Source organism: Staurois parvus, unplaced genomic scaffold (assembly GCF_062004578.1).
Source record: "Staurois parvus isolate SC_StPar_1 unplaced genomic scaffold, SC_StPar_1.0 ptg000748l, whole genome shotgun sequence".
Taxonomy (NCBI): domain Eukaryota; kingdom Metazoa; phylum Chordata; class Amphibia; order Anura; family Ranidae; genus Staurois; species Staurois parvus.
In genome coordinates, this window is record NW_028318544.1 from 2,298,285 (window position 1) to 2,319,741 (window position 21,457).

The 21,457-nt window shown below is 39.0% G+C and overlaps 1 protein-coding gene across 1 annotated transcript in view; it reads left to right on the top strand.

Annotated features, from left to right (window-relative positions):
- PREX2 (phosphatidylinositol-3,4,5-trisphosphate dependent Rac exchange factor 2) overlaps positions 1 to 21,457 on the top strand; it is a 369,719-nt gene that overhangs the window by 251,317 nt on the left and 96,945 nt on the right. Inside the window, exons 28-32 of the mRNA XM_089654281.1 lie at positions 1,401 to 1,483; positions 2,566 to 2,656; positions 3,544 to 3,672; positions 7,896 to 7,937; positions 9,397 to 9,614. Of these exons, the coding sequence (XP_089510407.1) occupies positions 1,401 to 1,483; positions 2,566 to 2,656; positions 3,544 to 3,672; positions 7,896 to 7,937; positions 9,397 to 9,614 (563 nt within the window). The remainder of the gene's footprint in view (positions 1 to 1,400; positions 1,484 to 2,565; positions 2,657 to 3,543; positions 3,673 to 7,895; positions 7,938 to 9,396; positions 9,615 to 21,457) is intronic.

Below are 21,457 nucleotides of genomic sequence, written 5' to 3' on the forward strand. Positions count from 1 at the left end.
CCTCCGGGTGAATGCCATATGGCGTCCTTTCAGGCATGCGCAGTTTGTTCAACTCCAAAAAACCCGCCATGCCTGTTATGAAATACGTGGGACTTTCTACTTTACAAAAAGGGGTCATTTGGGCGATATCTACTGTTTTGACATTTTTGGACCTCAAGAAATTGAATTGGCTGTCAGTACTTCAGAAGAGATCAATATTCAGATATATACCATAGTTTGTGAACTCTATAACTTTCCTACAAACTAAATAATACATCCTAATTTGGGTTATTTTCACCAAAGACATGTAGCAGAATACATCTTGGCCTAAATTTATGAAGAACAATTATTTATTTGCAAATTTTATAACAGAAACAAAGAATTTTTTTTTTCAAAACTTTCGGCATTTTTTGGTTAATTTAGCAAAAAATAAAAACCCCAGTGGTGATTAAATACCACCAAAAGAAAGCTCTAGTTGTGTGAAGAAAATGATAAAATTTTAGTTTGGGTACAGTGTTGTATGACCGCGCAATTGCCATTCAAAGTGTGAGAGTGCTGAAACCTGAAAAATGGCCTGGGGAGGAAGAGGGTAAAAGTGCCCGGTATGGAAGTGGTTAATAAGTGAAGAATAGTATGGTTATTATCAAATACCTTTTATTTACTTTTCTCTTATTTTGCTCTTTTAATCCTTAAGTTGAACTATGGCCATACAGATATTTATCCACGATACAGAAAGTGCTCCCAGCCATGATCACCACTGGCTGTGCATCTTGGAAAGCCTCTACAACCTTTTGCTGCATTGTATAGGCTCGGCAGCCAAAGCTATCTGCACACAGCTGTCAATACCAGACGCAGGAGCCAGTAGATTCTTGTCGCTGACATTCACAGCCTGGTTAAATGTCTGTGTGAATGCGGCCTAAGAACAGAACATAAAGTGCTGTAACCAAGTAGATCCAATCTGCATTGATTGTTTACATATTTGACTTCCATAAACAGAATAAATTGCTATGAGTTACTGCACTTTGCACATTATCATTTAGGTTTGTTATTGAGACACTTCCAGTGCTTTAAGAGTCAGTGCCAAACAGAAGGCGAAAGGACACATCCTGTGGTAAACAAGATATAGGGAACTGTTAGAGATTCTGCATATAGCCCTACAGAACAGACAGTGCACAGTCCATATGTGTTTATATGCTGCTTCTCTAGAAACAGGACACTGGAACTTTTTATTTTAGAGAAAAGACATAGAGTTTATCACAAAGTTCAGCTACAAACTAATATACACTGCCATCTACTGGTTCTCTACTGAGTACTGAAACCGATGTTGCACAAAATACATGAACATTGTATTCCAACAGGAACACAGGCTGACATAGTAGAATTTTGCATATTTTATTGTGTCTAATTCCTTTCTACCACAGGGGATGAGCTGCCATTAAGTGTCAGAATTTCCCATGAGAAACAAGACAAATTACACAGCTGTTTGGAACACCTTTTCAGTCAGGTAAGTGAAGTACTACAGGCACATTTTTTATAACTCTCTGTAGACAACACACAACATGTTTTTCAACTTATCCAAGTATTTATTGACATAGTTTACTGATAAAATATTGTCTGGGTTAAGACACGCCTCCCAAAATTTCAAAAGAGGGACACATTTCCACACGGAATAGCAAACTGGACACACCCTGCCATACCCACTTTTAGCTAATTTTGGGAATTGGACGTTGGACTCCCAAAAAAAGGTAATCATTGTACACAGGATGTTTGTAGCATGTCCAGTCCTTCTGCCCTACTCCCCCCTCCCAATACACAGCAATTCTGCTCTCATTAATCAAAGCCTGATTAATGTGTATGCAGAGAAGATCAGCAGCTTCAGCTGTCAAAAAATATATATTTATAAATAACACTGCTCAGATACTACAGAAAGATACATATTGTACTTTTGTATCATTCTGTTCATTCATCTGCAGATCAAAGGGATAAACTTGGATCTGCAGATGATGGCAGGTAAAGCAACCTGACATGAAAAAAAAGCATCCCGCCCCTTGTTCACAGCCCCAGCAGATTGGACTGAAAGTCCCTAGAAAGCTTCACTTTCCCAGACACTGCAGCTTACAGTCACTGCAGCTTACAGTGACAGAGTTTCATCAAAAGAAGCAGTGCTGCCAATCCAGAAATCACTAGGCAGGACTAGGTGTTGTCAAGGGTTGAATGACAAGCCACAGGCTTGTAAGAGTTCGTGCACACAACCGTATCTGGTCATATAACAAAAAATTCTGCATCATGAGCTGTATGCTCATTTGCATACGCATGTATACACAAGGACTTTTGTATACACACATCAATCTCTACCTGATATAGCCTATTGGAGCACATGCACATATACATGTCTGTAAACAGCCTATCACAGTCCATAAAGTCATAAGCCTAAGGAATGTGTTGGGTAAATTAAGTAAGTTCAATTGAAATGTCAAATTGAAAAAATATGAAGTAGTTTTCTTATAATTTATTTTATCTAACAAACAATAAATATATGGTTTACTTTTAAGATGATAAATAATGTACATTTTTATTTCTTGCCAGGTGGAATCAATTACTAATCTTCTAAGAGGTCCAGCTGTTGCAAGAGCATTTGAGCAAACAAAATACTTTACACCGGGACGAGGCCTGCAAGGTACATCTGGTGATATACTTTATTTATTTATACAATCTAAGGTCCCTAATTCACATTCATATATACTAGGGCTGATTTAGACAGGATCCAATTAACCTATCAGCATGTCTTTGGAGTGTGGGAGGAAATCCATGCAGGCACAGGGAGAGCATGCAAACTCCAGGGAGGTGGTGCCATGGTTGGGATCCAAACCAATGACCCTAGTACTGCCAAGCGGAAGTGCTAACCATTTAGCCAATGTGTATAATATATATATATATATATATATATATATATATATATATATACAATTTTATATTACAGAAATAACTACACTCACTAATTGATGGATCAAGACAATTACTGGCCAGTTGGGTTCTCCTGGCTTTCAGGCTTTAGTTGCAGCACCCTGGGAGAAGCAAGGGTTGTGTAGAGTGTGGAAAGTCTGGACTCAGCTCTAAAATAATATGTGCTAGACAACTATATTTAATGAGGCGCTGAAATGGGTATTCATAACACTGAACAGGAATCTATGGCTGCATTTCCTCTTTAGGCATTCTTTAACCAAATTAAAAGATAGTTTCATATTTCAATGAAGATATATATATATATATATATATATATTTATACATATATATATATATATATATATATATATATATATATATATATAGCTTTTCCTTTCCTGAAGGTCCCCTATTATTTCGCCTTGGCTTGGTTAATGTCACAACTGTTACTGATATGGTAGGTGAAAGAAATTGTATATATAAACGCTACAAATAGCAGCTATTTCTTCCTTTGTCTGAGCTATGGAGTGACGATGATAAAAAATCTTAGCACAGTTATATTGCCTACATCCAGATGTGAGTTTTCAAGCTGTCGCTCTTTCTGTTTCATGTTCTCTGTAGAATTTCAACAGGAAATGGAGCCTAAATTAAGTTGTCCAAAGCGGTTACGACTTCATATTAAGCAGGATCCTTGGAATCTGCCAAGTAGTGTCCGAATTCTTGCACAGAACATTCGAAAGTTTGTAGAAGGTGAGTTAAAAGTATCCAGAATCTTTGAAAAGAGAATAGCATTGGAAATGTTGTTTCAAAAGTATGTTTTTGGTCTAATTGATCTTGATATTTCATGTACAGTATGCTTGGCAAGATATCAGAATTCCAAGGATTACAAATAATGCATATAAAACATTAACTTTCTTTCTGGGATACCCCCACATTTAGTTTGGGGGGAGATAAGAATGTGTCTGATCAGATGTGTTACAGCTCAGATAAGTGCAGGTGTCAGTAAAAGGATTGGTACAAGCTGTTGTTCAGTTTATATTTCAGCAGTCTTTACTGTACTGCATTAAGCCAGCTGCTGAATAGTTATAAAATGGTAAAATGGCCCAACTGACTTTGCAAAGCAGTACTTGTGGACTACAGTATTTTCTAGGACAGACAGATTATTCATACTTTCTTGAAGTAGGGCAAAGTCTGGATTCTTAGGTGGTAAATTCAAATAATGGCTAGATAAAAAATGGAGACAGCAGAAATGTGCTCAGCATTGTATATGTAATCATTACAAAAAGCATGTGATGAAACATGATTTTTGGTTGGAAGCATGGATTACTAGTGACATTCTTGCATAAATTAAATTATAGCAAAATAGTTCTTTGAACAATGCTGACCTGACAAAATGTAGGCAAAAACTGCCGATCCTGGCAATACCTGGAGAACAAAAATAAATGTAGTATAAAATACATCGTTTTCAGCCCCTTACACATGGGAGTCTTAATATATTAATGTTTATTCAGGAACTTGTGATGCCCGTGTGCAAGGGTCCAAAAACTGTGTGTAAAAACCTGAGTAATGTTGAGTATAGACGAGTAAAGGTGTAGAAGCATACATATGAGTATAGAAGACTAAAACTCTTCTTCAGTGTCAGTATTGTGGCCACTTGCACATGGTTGTCACAAGTTCCTGAGTAAACATCAGTGAATTATGACTCTTGTGTGCAAGGTGCCTAAATGAGAAAACACGCAAGCAAATTACTGCACTCAAATGTAAATGCTAAATTTTTCTATTTTAGTTTTATTGCTCTGTACTCGATGCTGTATTACTGATATTTACTCAGCTGTGCAATGTCCCATAGACAGAAATGCATCTCATTTCAGATCAGTAAGAAACTCTGCATTTTTTACTCCCATGTGCAACAGACCTTGAATTGGTGGTCAGTGCAGTACCTCCCTTAATTTAATAGTCAGTGATTTTAATGCCCCCCCTTTAAACTGGTGGTCCATGTAGTATCCCCTTTTTAGTTGGTGGTTAGTGTAGTGCCCCTTTTTAGCTCGTGGTCAATATATTGTCCCCCTTTAGTTTACAGTCAGTGTAGTGCCACCTTTTAGTTAGTGGTCAGTGATTTTGGTGCCAACTCAGATTAGTGTTTTGAAGTTTCAGTGCCCCTTACATTAGTAGTCGATGGTTGAATGGTCCCCTTTTTTGGTTGTCAGGGGGAGCTTAAAAGTAATTGGTGTCAATGGTCTACTCACCTGAATCCTGGTTATCAGCACCAGAACTATGCAGGCACTGTTGGGCAGTAGATCAGTTCACCTGCACCACCCTTGGTGTATGCCACTGCAGCAGACAGTAGTACATTGAAGCACAATCATTAAGAAAGAAGGCTCAGGCTTCAGAATACATTGCTGTTTATGGATATGTGCAGAGGGCTGCACTATGCTACCACAAAACCAAATCTGATGCTTCTTGTTCATTCCACAAATTGTGCTTTCATCCTGAAACAATAGGATTTTTTTTCCTCTGCAGTACTCCTGCTATTGCATAACTGTATTCTGTAATTCTGATGTCAATGCCATGAACTATGCTTGCTATATTTAAAAACAATATTTCATTATGCTGAGCTGAACATATATCCATGTGGTGAGCACATCCATGAAGGATGCAGCGTCAGCAATTACTCTAATGCATTTTGATGGTTAGGGAACAAGTCTGTAGAAGATTTATGAGTATGTTTATTTTCCTGAAATCCAGAGGAGATTAAAGCAGTTGTTATCTGCTTTCAGCGGTCTATTTTAACTGCAAGACTTATTTCCCACAGCTCAAGATCTTCCATTTCGAAAAAGATACCCTAAACCATCAAAAAGTTTCTTTTCATTAGGCTTCTCTGTACCAGACATCACACTGATCACGGATGGCGCACAAACGTAGAATCAGATAAAACAAATGTACTGCAACCAAAAGAAACGTTACAGAAGTTTCAGAAGATTTCTATTATCAGTTATTGTACCTGATGTAGAAAAACAGAAGAAGTTGATAAATAATCAGCCTTGTCTTATCAGAGTGATAGTGAGGAGAATACAGAATGCTGTGAAGATGAAGATTTACTGTAGCAGAAAATAAAACTGTGATGGAGAACAATTCTAGTACTAAGAAATTATACCTTTAAGGATTTATGATATATCACCCAATATTTGCTTGTACTTCAAATGGTCACCAAGCATTATACAGCAGGCCAGAGTTGTCCACCTGACAGTTTTTCCATGTTCCAGAGGAGTTACGTGTGGCCCACCATGGTTGACAGCTTTTATAGGCTTTCTGCAGCCCATTTGTACACCATGCATTTATTACTGATCATACACCAACATAATATGTAAAGATTTGTAGAGTGAGCAGTGTTCTATCAGCAGCAGTTCCCAACATTCCAGGAGGTTGATTGAAGACCTGACAGCAATCAGTTCTATACAGACATAACAACAGGACTTATTTACGGGAAAAAGTTCAGATGACCAATAAGGTTCTTGTGCGTCCACTACCTTTTTTCTGTAATCTGCAGCAACAAATAAAAACTAGGTTTACATTGGAATCAACAGCATTATATGCTAAAAACCAGGTTAAATTAACCAATACACGCCTGGCCAATAGCCAAAAGGCGGCAGGCAAAATGTATTGGATTTCCGGGTTGGACGCCAAATGGCGTCCTCCCGCACATGCGCACTTTTCGCGCTTGCAGAGACGCGCAGCGGCGCGATCTGTCACCAGCCGTGTACCTCGGACACGGCCGATGACAGATCTGAGTATCGGTCCCGTTGCCGGTACCATGTGACCTGCTGTGACCAATCACAGCAGGTCACATGACAGTTGTATACAATGGATGGCTTCATTCATGCCATCCATTGTATACTACTAATGATGTAATGAATACACCTTTTTGTAATTTTCCCAGAGAATTCCCAATAATGAATAAGCAATAATGAAAAATATAAAACCATGTAGTGTCCAATTAAATTGCAATCTCAGATGTGTCCAATATTGGACACATTTGAGATTGCAATTTAATTGGACACTTTATGGTTTTATATTTTTCATTATTGTTTATTCATTATTGGGAATTCACTGGAAAAATTACAAAAAGGTGTATTCATTATATTGTACTTTCTAGGGAGAAAGTGTGACTTTTTGGTGGGAGTTTAGTTAAGGAGGTTATTTATTTATTCATTGTATACTACTGTCTAGCTGTGAATGGTCACAGCTAATCACATGCACATGTCCTGTGATTAGCTGTGGCCAAATCACAGCTAAGCACAAAAAAAAAAAAAATCTCAAATGAATGGGTTATTTTCACCAAAGACATGTAGCAGAATACATCTTGGCCTAAACTTATGAAGAACAATTATTTATTTGCAAACTTTTATAACAGAAACAAAGAAAAACATTTTTCTGTTGTGTGAAGAAAATGGTAAAATTTTAGTTTGGGTACAATGTTGTATTACCGCGCAATTGTCATTCAAAGTGGGACAGCGCTGAAATCTGAAAAATGGCCTGGGCAGGAAGGGGGAAAATTGCCCGGTATTCAAATGGTTAAAACTGTAGGGAATTTTTTTTTTTCATTTTGGATAGAGTAAGGGAAGGTCATAACCACTGTCAGTTTTTTTGGCCATTTGTGTCCCATTGAGAAGATTTCCCTTCACTTCCTGTCCCATAGCCAAAACAGGGAGTCAGAGGAAATCTCTGCAAATTAAGGGAATTCTTTGGGGCCCCCAGGTTAACAGAACTAGTGTCCCTATCTCCACTCTATCCAAAATGAAAAAAAAAGTTTTGCCTTTTGTTATACTTTCATTAAGATCAAACTGTAACTTTAAACAAGAGCCTACAGTAGTAAATGTGGATGCATTAGTTGTTTAGCGAGTAGTTTACTATAAATATGCTTTTGTTATCTGGTTTGTCATTACCACAATATAACTTTTAATTTTCTTTTTTAGAGGTTGAAACTCGGATACTTTTGGCTTTACTTGAATATACAGGTAACAATATCGTTTTCTTTACTGCTGTGTTTTATTTTTTTTGTTTTCTTTTGCTTTATTGAACCCTGGACTAAAGCAGTGAGACACTAGTGGGAATAATAGTCATCTTTATACTATTTATTTTTTTGTAACACAATAATGTTTTGTGATAAACAACCATCAGGGGCGTCCCGAGGCAGGAGGTGACACCGGACCAGCTCCACAAAAGGGTAAGTTGTAGAGCAAGCCGATGATCCCCGCAGGATGGATCCGATCCATCCTACGGGGATCATCGGCTTTCTTTACAATTTACCTTTTTTTGGAGCGGGTCCAGTGTCACCCCGTATAGGTTGCATGCCAACGATCCCCGCAGGATGGATGGGATCTGCGGATTGGAGAGCATAATGGATTGGACTCCAATCCATTATGCTCAATTCGCAGATCCAAACCATCCTGCGGGGATCGTCGGCATGCAACCTATACGGGGTGACACCAGACCCGCTCCACAAAAAAGTAAATTGTAAAGAAAGCCGACGATCCCTGCAAGATGGATCAGATCTGCGGACTGAGCATAATGGATCGGAGTCCAATCCATTATACTCAACCCGCAGATCCGATCCATTCTGCGGGGATCGTCGGAGGGGTGTCACCAAGTGTTACCGCATCAGGTGACACCAACCTTAGGGATGCCCCTGACAACCATATTACATGGGATTTATAGTAGATCTGTGGTAGTATGGTTGTTTAGTGTTCACATATGGAGAAGCACATCCAGCAGAGCAAGACTCAATTACTGCAAGCAAATTCATTTTTATGCCCCACAACACAAAGTTGAGTAAATGCTTCAGTTAGTGTTTGCATGTTTTAATCCATTCAGCTCCATGTAATGTTCCCAGGCTGGTGCTAGAAAATTAAACTTAAAGTGATACTAAACTCTGGTTCCTTTTATTGCTCTTAGTTGTTCCTCCTTCATGGTCCCACTGTATTTAGGAACATAGCCACCCTCTCTTGCTTGCTCCCATGGTGGACTAGGGACTATGGGATTTGTAGTGTGCATTGAGCTGTGCACATGACTTCAACCCATGGAGTTGATTTACTAAAACTGGAGAGTGCAAAATCTGGTTCAGCTGTGCATAGTAGCCAATCAGCTTCTAACTTCAGCATGTCCAATTACGCCTTGACAATAAAACCTGGAAGATGACTGGTTTCTCTGCAGAAATGCACCAGATTTTGCACTCTCCAGTTTTAGTAAATCACAATGTGTGCTGCTTTTTCCAAACAAGCAGAAGCGAGGGGATAAAGTTCAGGAGCTCACAGAGGACATTACAGTGAGGCAAAATGCAATAAGAAATGATCTGATGAAAAATAGATTACAGAGCCATTAAGTAGTTGATATGTATGTGTTATTTTTGGAAAATAAGGATATCATTTAGTGTCACTTTAAGGAATATAGGACTTATATCCCTGTTTGTTTCTACAGATAGTGAAATTCAACTTAGGAGAGATATGGTCTTCTGCCAGAGCTTGGTAGCTGCTGTGTGTGCCTTCTCTGAGCAGCTACTGGTTGCATTAAATCACATGTATGATAGCAACAGAGAGTATGAAGTAGAAACACAAGAGGCCAGCAGAAGATGGTTGGAGCAGATTGCCAATGCTGGTGTCCTCTTCCACTTCCAGTCCCTTCTTTCTCCAAACCTGGTAAGAAAAGATTTATTCATAACGCAGCTCTTGTGTAGAGATAGTTTTTCACTCTTAAAGCTTCTATTCTGGACATGTATGTATTTCTTAAAGGATAAGTTTACCTTTAGGAGCATGTTACATTTTAGACCTGTATTTAGGGTGTAACGTGTGACATGTTCCTATGCAACCTGCCGCCAGAGTGTCATCACATTTTGAAAATGGCACAGCTGTGTGGGGCTCTGCAGGAATCTGTGAGTGAATAAACTACAAGCCCCATCTGTCACCACAGCAGACAGACTTGTAGTATCAGTGAACTGTGAGCATGCTGGTCAGCACGCTCTTAGTTCATTTACACTGCCTACAGTTTAGAAACTGTCTCCTCATACAGAGCTATGGTTAGAGAGCTCTAGGCAGTGTATGTAGGAGCCTGGCGTTACACCCGAGATCCACTGATCCACTAATAAATGCACATTTTTTTTTCCTGAAAATAGATGTGCATTTATTATGTTTTTCAGAAAGGTGAATTTAGCCTTTAAAATAAGCAGAGATTCATTTGGGGGATAAGTTCACCTTTCGTAACATGTTACATGTTACACCCATATTCAGGGTGTAATACTTAACATGTTACTGTGGCACTGGCCCCCGAACCCCCCTGATCCCCCCATTGTAACAACGACTGAGGGCTCTTCTCCCCCTGCTCGCTGTCACAGTATAAAAAAAACGCTCCTGCCGCTCGGCCGTGTCATTCATTCATTTACAGAGTTTGGTGAATAGAAAACTACAAGTACCGACAGCCTTTGCAACTGTCGGCTTGTAATTCTCAATTAACTACTGTTGAGAGCTGTTGTAGTTCATTGATTCTTGTATGAACTGACAGTCTGTAGGACTCCTGCATGGCTCCAGTGATCTGCTAATCACAGGTGCAATGCTTTCCAGGCTCCTACAAAAAAATAGGAAATGCACATTTTTTACCTGCGAAAAATATGCATTTATTATTTTTTTCTAAAGTGAACTCATCCTTTCATAACATGGTGCAAATCAACATCTTGATACTTGAAACAAGCACTTAAGCTGGCTATACATGGATCGAAATCCAGCCGATTCAGCAGAGACCAACTGAATTTTGATTTATGTATGGGCTAGCTGGTGGTACACAAGTTGATCTATGAACTGATATTCACTTGTGTACATCCAGCCTGTCTGTTTTTCCAGAACATTCCATGCCACCAGCTATAGCCAGCCACACTGATAATTGCATTCTGCCTTGGGGGAAGTCTCTCCATCGGCAGAATACAATACCACAGGAGCAAGGATTTACTCATCCACATTGAATGTGTGGATGGGGAAATCAGCTTAATTATTTTTGTTCAACTCACTGGTCATATATGGCTTCCTTTAGATGAACATTTTCACTAGTGTCAATACAGTAAAGGTAGATGTAATTTGTGTAAATAGGATGACTTGGCATTATTGCCTGGCATCTTTGGGTCATGGGTTTGAGTGTGACTATGGGCACTTTTTGTATATAGTTTGTATATCCTTCCTGTATTTGCATGACTTTCCTCCAGTTATTCCAATTTCCATCCACAAACCTAAAATGCACTGCTAGATAAATTGAGTTCTTTCTTAAATTGGCCTTTAGGAAGCCATTATAAAGTAGCACTATGGCTTTACAGCTTTACCAATGTGCTTTGGGACTGTGTATGTATATGTGGGGTATGTGTGTGATAAAAACATAGATTGTGAACATCATAATGTGACAGACATTAATAAAAAAAAAATGTTGGAGTAACATACCTATTAAAGGCTACATTCACCTTTTACATAAACTGGCTCATGCAGACAAGGGGCCCCGTTGCATGTGTCTTCTGCAATAAACTGTTTGCATGCGGTGGACAACAGTGAAACTTTAGTTACGCTTTATAGAAGGAGACTTAACAGCTATTTTATTGTATTCTATGTCCTAGAAAAGATTAAAAAATGGATTATTTTGGCCAAGCATACAGCTATGGTATTTGCATTAACCACTTGCCTACTGGGCACTTTCACCCCCATCTTGCCCAGGCCAATTTTTAGCTTTCACCATTGTTGCATTTTGAATAACAATTGCGCGGGCATGCAACACTGTACCCAAACAAAATTTTTATCATTTTTTGAGACAGATAGAGCTTTCTTTTATATTTTGCTTAACAAACAAAAATGACCAAAATGTTAGGGGAAAAAAACTATTTTCCTAGTTTCTATTATAAAATTTTGTAAATAAGTAATTTTTGTCCTTCACTGATGTGCGCTGATGAGGCTGCACTGATGGGCACTAATAAACTGCACTGATGGTTACTGATAGGTGGCACTGATGGGCACTGATAGGTGGCAAAGATGAGCACTGATAGGTGGCACTGATGAGGAGGCACTGATAGGCAGCACTGATGGGCACTGGCAGGCATAACTGCTGAGCAGTGATGGGCAGCAATTGTGGGCACTGAGAGGCATCACTGGTGGACACTGAAGGGCAGCATTGATGGTCACTGAGAGGCATCACTGATGGGCACTGAGGGGTATCACTTGTGGGCACTGAAGGACAGTTGTGATTGGGTCTTTACCTCAATCTGTGATTGGCTATATCCAAAGAACAAAGTGATCATAGAGCATGTCAATAGATGCCCTCCCAGAACTGGACAACCATGCTGTAGCCATTATTTGGCTATAGTGCTGTTGATAAGAGGTTAAACTAAATTTTTACAAACAGCATTGTATTTTAAACTACTGTGTTCCCATGGGCAAGTTTATGTAAATGGTGAAAAAACTTTCACCCCCTTCCTGCCCAGGCCAATTTTCAGCTTTCAGTGTTGTCGAACTTTGACTGACAATTGTGCGGTCATGAAACACTGTACCCATATGAAATTTGTATCATTTATTTCACACAAATAGAGCTTTCTCTTGGTGGTATTTAATCACCACTGAGTTTTTTATTTTTTGCTAAATAAAATAAAAAAAAACTGAAACTTTTGAAAAAAAAATGCATTTTTCTTCATTTCTGTTATAAAATTTAGCAAATTAAAATTTTTTTTATATTTTTTGAGACAGAGTTCTTTTGGTGGTATTTAATCACCACTGTTTTTTTTTTTGCTAAACAAATGAAAAAAAAAATTAATTTTAAAAAAATCTTTTTCTTTGTCTCTATTAAAATGTTTTGCAAATAGGTAATTTTCTTCTTCACTTATGTGCGCTGATGAAGCTGCACTGATGGGCACTGATAGGCTGTGCTGGTGGGCACTGATAGGCTGCACTGATGGGCACAGATGAGGCTGCACTAATGGGCACTGATATGCTGCACTGATGGTCTTCGATATGCTGCACTGGTGGGCACAAATATGCTGCACTCATGGACAATAGGTGGAGCGGGAACTGGTTAAATACCACCAAAGAAAAGCTCTATCTGACTCTAAAAAAAAAAAATATAAAATTAATTTGGATACAGTGTTGCATGAGTAATTGTTTTTCAAAGTGTATGTGTTTACCACTAGCTTGCGCTTAGCATGTTCTCTTGCCACTTATTATTATTATAAAGTATTTATATAGCGCCAAAAAGGTTTGCTCAGCGCTGTACATTATAGTGGGGGACAGAACATGAGACAATACAGCAACAAACAATACATGAGGGGTTCAATGGCCCTGCTCTTTCGAGCTTACAATCTAGGAGGGAGGGGATAGTGGTACAGGAGGAAGTGGCTGTGGGGGATGGAGTGGTAGGAGGAGTGGAGGAGATCAGCAGTTAGGTGAGGGTGGGGTAGGCTTCCCTGAAGAGATGGGTTTTCAGGTTGCACCTAAAGGTGAGGAGGGAAGGTGACAGTCTGATGGACTGGGGTAGTGAGTTCCAGAGGATGGGGGAGGTCCTGGAGAAGTCCTGCAGTCGGGCATGGGAGGTGGAGACCAGGGAGCTAGAAAGTAGGAGGTCCTGTGAGGAGCAAAGATTACGGGTTGGGTGGTATTTGGGTATCAGGTCGGTGATGTAGTTTGGGGCAGCGTTATGAATGGCTTTGTATGTCAGTGTTAGTAGTTTGAATTTGATGCGTTGGGCAATCAGGAGCCAATGGAGGGAATGACAGAGGGGGGTGGCAGAAGAGGAGCGGTTGGTAAGATGGATGAGTCTGGCCGCTGGCCACTTATTTTATGAAGAATTTGCAGTGTATCTTTTCACGATCAGTAATGATCCTATAGGATGTTGCTGATGTATATGGGACTGTGGTTTTCTCCAAATAGACAACTGCGACTGTAGATTAAATTGTATGGAAATTTTAGTATAGGCTATATGGTCAGCAGTAATATCAGTGCAACATTTGAATGATTCAAGACACAAAAAGTGAGGTTTTTGTTTACACCAGGGATTTTGTTTACACCAGGGACTTTTGAGTCCAAATGAAATCTTTTTCTACTTAGTGTTAAAATTCTGTTCTGTTAGTGTAATGCCTATGAAATGTGTTGGCCTTGGACCCTTTTTCTTGGGTAATTTGTACAATAAAGCAACGTTGCGCAAATGCCAGGGGCATGAGAGGTGACTGAGGTCATTTCTTTAGCCAAAGGAACAAAGGCACAAGATATTCTGCTGAGAGCAAGATAAAACCTTGTTTATGGAATAAACCATGTTTATGACATCTAGTAACCTCACATTAGGAGATAAAAACCTGTTTAAGGACATCGAAGTTAGAAATCCTTAAGTCTGGGGGAGATGAAAAGAGGTTTTGGGGTAGATAAGAAGCAAAAGTTTGACTTTTCGGATAACGAATATGGTGGTTGAACATGACTGTTATCCTCGTAGAACCCTTCTGCTAGCCCCTCCCGTAGTGGGTGTGGTGTCACCCACTATTGGACTATATGGGCTCATCGAATGGTTGCGCCTATGGCTTCTCCGTGACCCCCTGGGCAGTTTGGTTCCGATGGGATTTGTTCCTCACAGCTTCCACATAGCTTTGGTAATGTATTAATTCTATGCTGTGACGCTGTCAAATGATGTGTCTATTTCATGCTGTAGTGCTCACATTATTATTGGTGTGTGTTATTATGCAGATTGTGATGACTATTAGATATATGCTCCTGTGTGTCGTGTGATAATAAAAGTGGAGGTTTTGACAGTGCAAGAATATTGCAGTTGGATTCTGTTACTTCTTGGAGTGCCGGGTGAATGTTATGATGTGCCAGGGCAGGTGTTCATTGGGTAGTTGGTCTTTCACAATGCATAAATCATGTAATGGTTTAAATGCTGAAAGTACCTGCACGACTGCATGTTGATTGTGTGCATGTATATGACTTGTTCTTAGTAATTGCACCCAGCATCACTATTACAGTTAGGAACACCCATATTTGAAGAAATTGGCATAAACATTTTACTGTGATCTAAATTAAATCCATTTGAATACAATAATATATATATATATATGCAGTCAGATAAACATTGTAATAACAACCTCCATTTTTATAGTCTTATCTCCACATTCCTGTTTCAGTTCTGCGGGGCATCTAAATGTGACTTTACATGCAGTCTTATAGGGCTCCAGAGTCAGACCCAGTGCTGAAAAATCCTGAACCAGTAATCATAACATGAAGGGATACAGAACTGTAGAAAATTAAAAATGTGAGGCTTAAATTGAGCTTTAAATGCAGACTTTTGTTTATATCAGTGTAATTATGTTTGAATATTAGTATTTCCTCTGTAATTCAATATTATGCACATCTCTCATTGAGAGAATGTCATCATTTTGTGAAGCACATGCATTCAAGTTGATTACTTGAACAGCATGCAGAGTCGCTTTTTACTGGCATCGAGATGCACAGCTGTTGTGTACTTCTTCCCAGTACTAGCATCCCATTAATTTCTATTGGGACACATGGCTGCATGGGCACAGCCGATGTGTCCTAATATAACATGCAGGTGGGTGTGGGCCATGCACCCATGCACACTAGTATGTTATATTAGGACACATCAGCTGTGCCCATGCAGCCTTGGTACAGGGGATGTACGCATCAGCTGTGCATCCTGATGCCAGCAAAATACAGCCCTACATGGGAGGCGCATGTTTGTGCCCTGTGTGAATGGATACTTACCTGTTTAAACAACACAACACGTCCAGTTTAAAATAGTAATACAAGGTAAATTTGTGTGTGTGTGTGTGTGTGTGTATATATATATATATATATATATATATATACTGTATATTTACTTATACAAAGAGAGAGAGAAAGAGCAATACACTAATATTCCCAGAGAAGAGCTGTGAAGGGGGTGTGTTAGCACAAGTCTTGGCCTCTGGAGGACAGGCAGGTTGTGCTGCCCATCCAGAAAACTGACCACACTGAGATGGATGTGCTCTCATGCCTAGCGTGGTCAGTTTTACAGACTCTGTAGCTTAAGCTAACTTCCACACAAAGAATGGAAGTAATCCTCCTAATGATTCATCCTTATCAGATTGATGAATCTGAAGTTTAAATCAGGCAATCAGAGCAGGCAGTGTGTGCTTGGTTATGTACGGTATTGATGTGCAGACTTATACGGGGGGCAGTAAAAAGAACTGTAACAAAAGTGGAATAGTTGTCCATATTCAAGATTTAGATTTAAAAAATGTAGCAGGGGATAAGACAGTTTAGATACGGCTCCATTTTTGTTTGTAAATCTGCTCCCCTAAGTTTGCACTGGGAAAGCTGTGTTGCTTATTTGGTCAGCCAGAAGCATCCTTTGTAAACAGTTATTTTGGATTTGTTTTGACGCTCAGGCATTCTTGCTGAAATTTACTTAACACAATAATCTCTGTACTTCTTATTTGACAGTACTAAAGTTTGCTGCTGCTTGCATGTAATGCTATTCTTTTCTAGAAAGACATACATTATTCAGTGATGTTTTCTCCTCCCTTTAGTAAGCACTGTGTTTCACTGCTCCCTGCTATTTCTAGGCTCCATTGTCTCATTTACTAATCTGATACTCAGTTGTACATGCACACTTGTACTATAGATATTCAGAAAGTCCTGAGGCTTTGAAAGAAAAAAAACAACAGTTTTTAACCAAAAACCTAATTTATTCATGACTTTTCAGCTTAGTCACCATAAAAATCTATGCAGTGTTTCAGTTGCTTAATCTACCAGTTAAAGAATGACACAAAATTCTCCTCCCTCATTTAGTGCAGCTCCCCCTTTATGCTAACATGTTGTTGTGGTGGAGGAAAGACATGGTAACCAGGGTAGACATGGTAACCTCTCTTCATTCTGTGGAAAAATTCAGGCTAGCTGACTTCTGAGTACCACTAGGCTGCAACTGTGGCCCCTTCCTCCCATAGCCATGAAGCAACAAGACATTTCTGAGAGAAAATAAAAATTGTGAATATTGTTTTGCCAGCTGACTTTCATTGATTGGCCTTAACTAAGGCTTCCTGGCCTTGAGGAGCTATACCTTTGACTTATTTTTGGTTTCAGGCTCAAAAAAGTGAAACCACAATTTCATCTCCAGTTACAAAGAAAATTAAATATCAGGACTGACCTTCTTGAATGTAAGATTCTTCTTCTGTAGGCAGACGCACCACCCAATAGGCAGAAAACTTGCAAAAATGTAGCTCCTTGGTTAAAATGCCTGAACATATCTCTCATGTTGCATGGAATGACTTCCTGAGAGGATGATTTTTTTTTAACTCCACAATAATTTTACACTACATTAAGATGAATGTGAACCCCAAGAAAGCTTGAGGAGAACTGATGGCTTGGACCTGAATGCCACTTGCATTTCAGCTCATTACACAATTTACATTTCATTGCATAGTTTTGGACCTCTAGAGTCCACCTAGTCATAGTTCTGATCCTAACTTTAATTGTAACTTTATCTATTAACCTGAATGTTCATGTGCTTTTCTCTCTGAAGCTTTGCATGAATCTGTGCTTTGGTCCTGCAAAGCAAAACAAGTACTTACTATACTTTAAAGTATATGTGAGCCGTCACCTTGTAAAACAACCCATTCAGTTTAAAATAGAAATGAAAGACAAAACAGTTGTGTATACATATTAAAAACATTATAAATACCCCTTTTTCCCTTTTTTTATAAATGACAACATACCCTCTGCTCTCAGCTGAAAAAGGAGCTAGGGGAGGAGAAACGGCAGTACACTGCTCTTCCAAGTGAATGGCTGTGCAAGGAGCGGGGCATGTCAGCACAAGTCTGATCATTGGATTAGCTCTCAGCAAAGCCAGAAAACTGACCATGCTGTGCTCTCATGCCTAGTGTGATCAGTATTTATTAGGGAGGACTGGCAGGAACATCAGGGATTTCACACAAAGTAAGCAATACAAAGAGAACAGGATACTTTTTCATACAAGTTCATGGTACAGCAGACACATATCTGGAATATGGAATAATGCGTTTTCATATTCTTTAATGCAGAGTCCAAAGACTCACATACTTGCCCACTGCTCCATTCACGAAAAGTCCTGTGTAAACTACAAGTCTCTGGTGTTGGAGTTTACACAGGGCTATGGACTTTACATGTGACAATGATGATTAAACCAATGCTGTTGCACAGAGTGGAGTATACGTGCCTCCAAAAGTGCAAATAATATTCTAAACAGAGCGGCAGGAGTAAAGGAAAGGAGTAAAGGAACGGCAAGTAAATTCTGCAAAGGGATTCTGGAACCGGTTGCTTTTCTCTAATAAGGTAAATCGTAGGAATACCTATTATGAGAGAAATATATAAGCTGTCATTTGAGTCATCCTCTGAAAAGACTACCTGCCTGACTCTGAGGCTTCAACACTTCTGAATCAGAGACCCAGAACAAGCATGAAGAAATCTATCTACTTGTTCCAGGTCAGTGCCTTACAGTGTAATAGAGCAAAGTATCAGCATTTGCCAGGCAGCTAGCATTATTAGAAAAGAATGGCAATGGTAGCTCTATATTTCTCTGATGAGATGTTTATTTTACCATTTGGGGAGTAGTGAGCAGATCGTAGGAAATGGATGTCAGTTTTGGGCATTTTCTGGTCCAGTGACACATGTGAGCGAAAATGTCCTCAGAATCATCTATATATCTTGGACTTTTAGGCAGTCGTTTACTGGAAAAACAGTCATAGAATTTAATATTTTTGCAAAAAGCTCAACTATATTTATTTTTTCTCTATTGCTCCATCTGTCACAGGTTGAGCAATTGCTCGGTCACAGGTTGAACAATTTTCACTCAATACACATGCACTGGAGACTGAAAATTAAAGTGAAAACACTACAATGCCTTTGAAAAGGGGCCACTAGTATTTTATGCATCTGGAGTCTTTCCTGATTTATTCTGATTTATTACTTGTAAGATGTAATAACAATTTCATGGTTTTACTGAGGATGTTGATACTACTGCACCCTGCATGATTAGTAAATTTAAAGTGATGACATGGCAAAACATTAATACATGCAAAAGTGTATAAATGTTTGATTAACCAGAAAAAGGACAGAAAAGGGACTTTCCTTTCTACACTCACAACATTTAGATAATATACCAATAAAACTATAATATTGTATTTATGCAAAGTTCATAAAACACATATATTTAAGGAGAAAAACCTCCCACTGTTAAAAGGTATGTATGCCTATATGTATCATAGTCCATACAAACACCTCAATTAGTTATAGAACATCATTAAAAAGTCTAAATGCAGCCAAAAAAAAATAAAAAATCAGCACAAGGGACATATCTTACAGACCGTTAGATGTGTCCCTTGTGCTGTTGCCTTTTATTTTAGCTGAAGTCCTCCTCAATCCATGCCCCTATACCCAGTAACCGCAATCTTCCAGTGTGGCAGGGATTAATAGAACTCGGGGACTGTTACAGGCTCCCATGAAGAAAGGCCAACAAGGCACGGCCTTTCCACCCAGCTCCTCCATTCATAGAAGCTGTACTACAGCTTCTATGAATGAAAAACAAGCTATGAATGAAGAAGGCAGATCTATCAACTATCTACCTATTCTCTTGATGAGAACCTGAGACAGCTCCTTAGTTCTATCAACCCCCGTCATAGTGGAAAATTGTGGCAGCAGGGGTGAAGGGGTATGGACTAGAAAGATTCCACCTAAAAGAAGAGGCATGAGCACAAGGGACATACAGTATCCTACTATTTATTTATTTCAGGTACTTTTATTGTGCCGTCAATTTACGCAGCGCTTTACACACATATATATTGTACATTCACATCAGTCCCTAACCCTCAAGGGGCGTACAATCTAAGGTCCCTAACTCACATTCATACATAAACATACTAGGGACAATTTAGACAGGAGCCAATTAACCTACCAGCATGTCTTTGGAGGGTTGGAGGAAACCGGAGTACCCGGAGGAAACCCGCGCAGGCACAGGTAGAACATGCAAACTCCAGGCAGGTGGCATGTTGGGATTCGAACCAACGACCCTAGTACTGCCAGGCTGACAGTAAGTTATGGCCTTGTGCTGATTTTTATTTCTTTTTTTTTGGCTGCACCTAGGCTTTGATACTAATGTTAAACCAGCCACATCTCTTTATATTACAATCTGTTTATTCAAAAATGTCAAATAAACAGATCAAAAAAATAAGCAAACAGTTCCCTTTGTATGAGGAGCCAACTGACAATTTGAAATTGACACGGGCCAGATTATCACCATGGAAATAGAAATGTTTGCATTCCTGTGTAAAGAAATAAGCATCAGTAGTATTCTTGAGGTCTGTGGGATGTTCAGGTAAAGGCAAGTGAGCAAAAATGACATGCAATATATACTGTATGTTATACAGTATGTCTTAGAATACTTGCAAAAAGCCTGCAGTAGGAAAATGAGAATGATAGACCAATTCCATATATATATAAAATAGAAGGGATAAAGAAGTAAAGATGGGAAAGCAACCTAGAAGAGAAAACAGAAGTCAGAGAAGGTGCCTCCAAAGTCTTGCTAGTCCATCTCAAGATAAAAAGGTTCCATGTTTTATCAAATTTAGTTTTGGCATTATTGAGAGTACACAAAATGTTGGCGTTAATCATGTTCCAGTTAATGTTTTTTTTTTAAGTAATCAAAGACCACCACCGATTGGTTCCAACACTGCAATTGCAATTCTGGCCACCAGAATTATTTTTGAGACCAATCTTCGAAAGTGTTAAGGAAATGTAATATCCATTATCTAATTTCTGAAACAGCTACTTCTGAAGCTCTAGATATACAGTATTCACCCACATCACCAAGTGGAATTAATTAAAACATGTGATCCAAAACCTAGTTACATTAGGGCACTGCCACCAAGCAGGAAACTTGGTGCTTACCAGGCAACATTGTCGTAAGCAGTAAAAGGATGCTTTTGGGCACATTTTGGTGATCCTACTGGGGACCATGTACCATCATTTTATAATTAGATTCAACCAGGGTCATATTAATGGATATTTTTAATAAATTGTCTTTCTGGTAAATCAAATGTTATATTAAGATCATGCTCCCATTGTTCCATATAAGGTAGTGTGTGGGTTGGATCCACTAAACGATTATAAAGTATATAAATTCGGCCCTGTGTAAAATCTCAGGTTTTACAAGAAAGCTCAAGTAATGTCAACGATAATGGGCAGGTGGCATGTTTCAGCTCAGTTTTTAGAAAAATGTGATTAGGTGGTACTGAAACATTTCAGAGGAGGGTAATTGTAGGTTATGTTTGTAGTAGTTCAGACTTTGGATGTTGCTTCCAGATAAAAAGTCACCATTCTATTTAAGGCCTTTGTTTTCCCACCATCTAAATAAATGCGAGCATAGCCCTAGAGAAAATTCAGGATTATTCAGTAAGGGAACAAGAGGAACATGGGGGGGAGTGGTGTTTTTTCCTAGCTCTCTGCCTATCCCA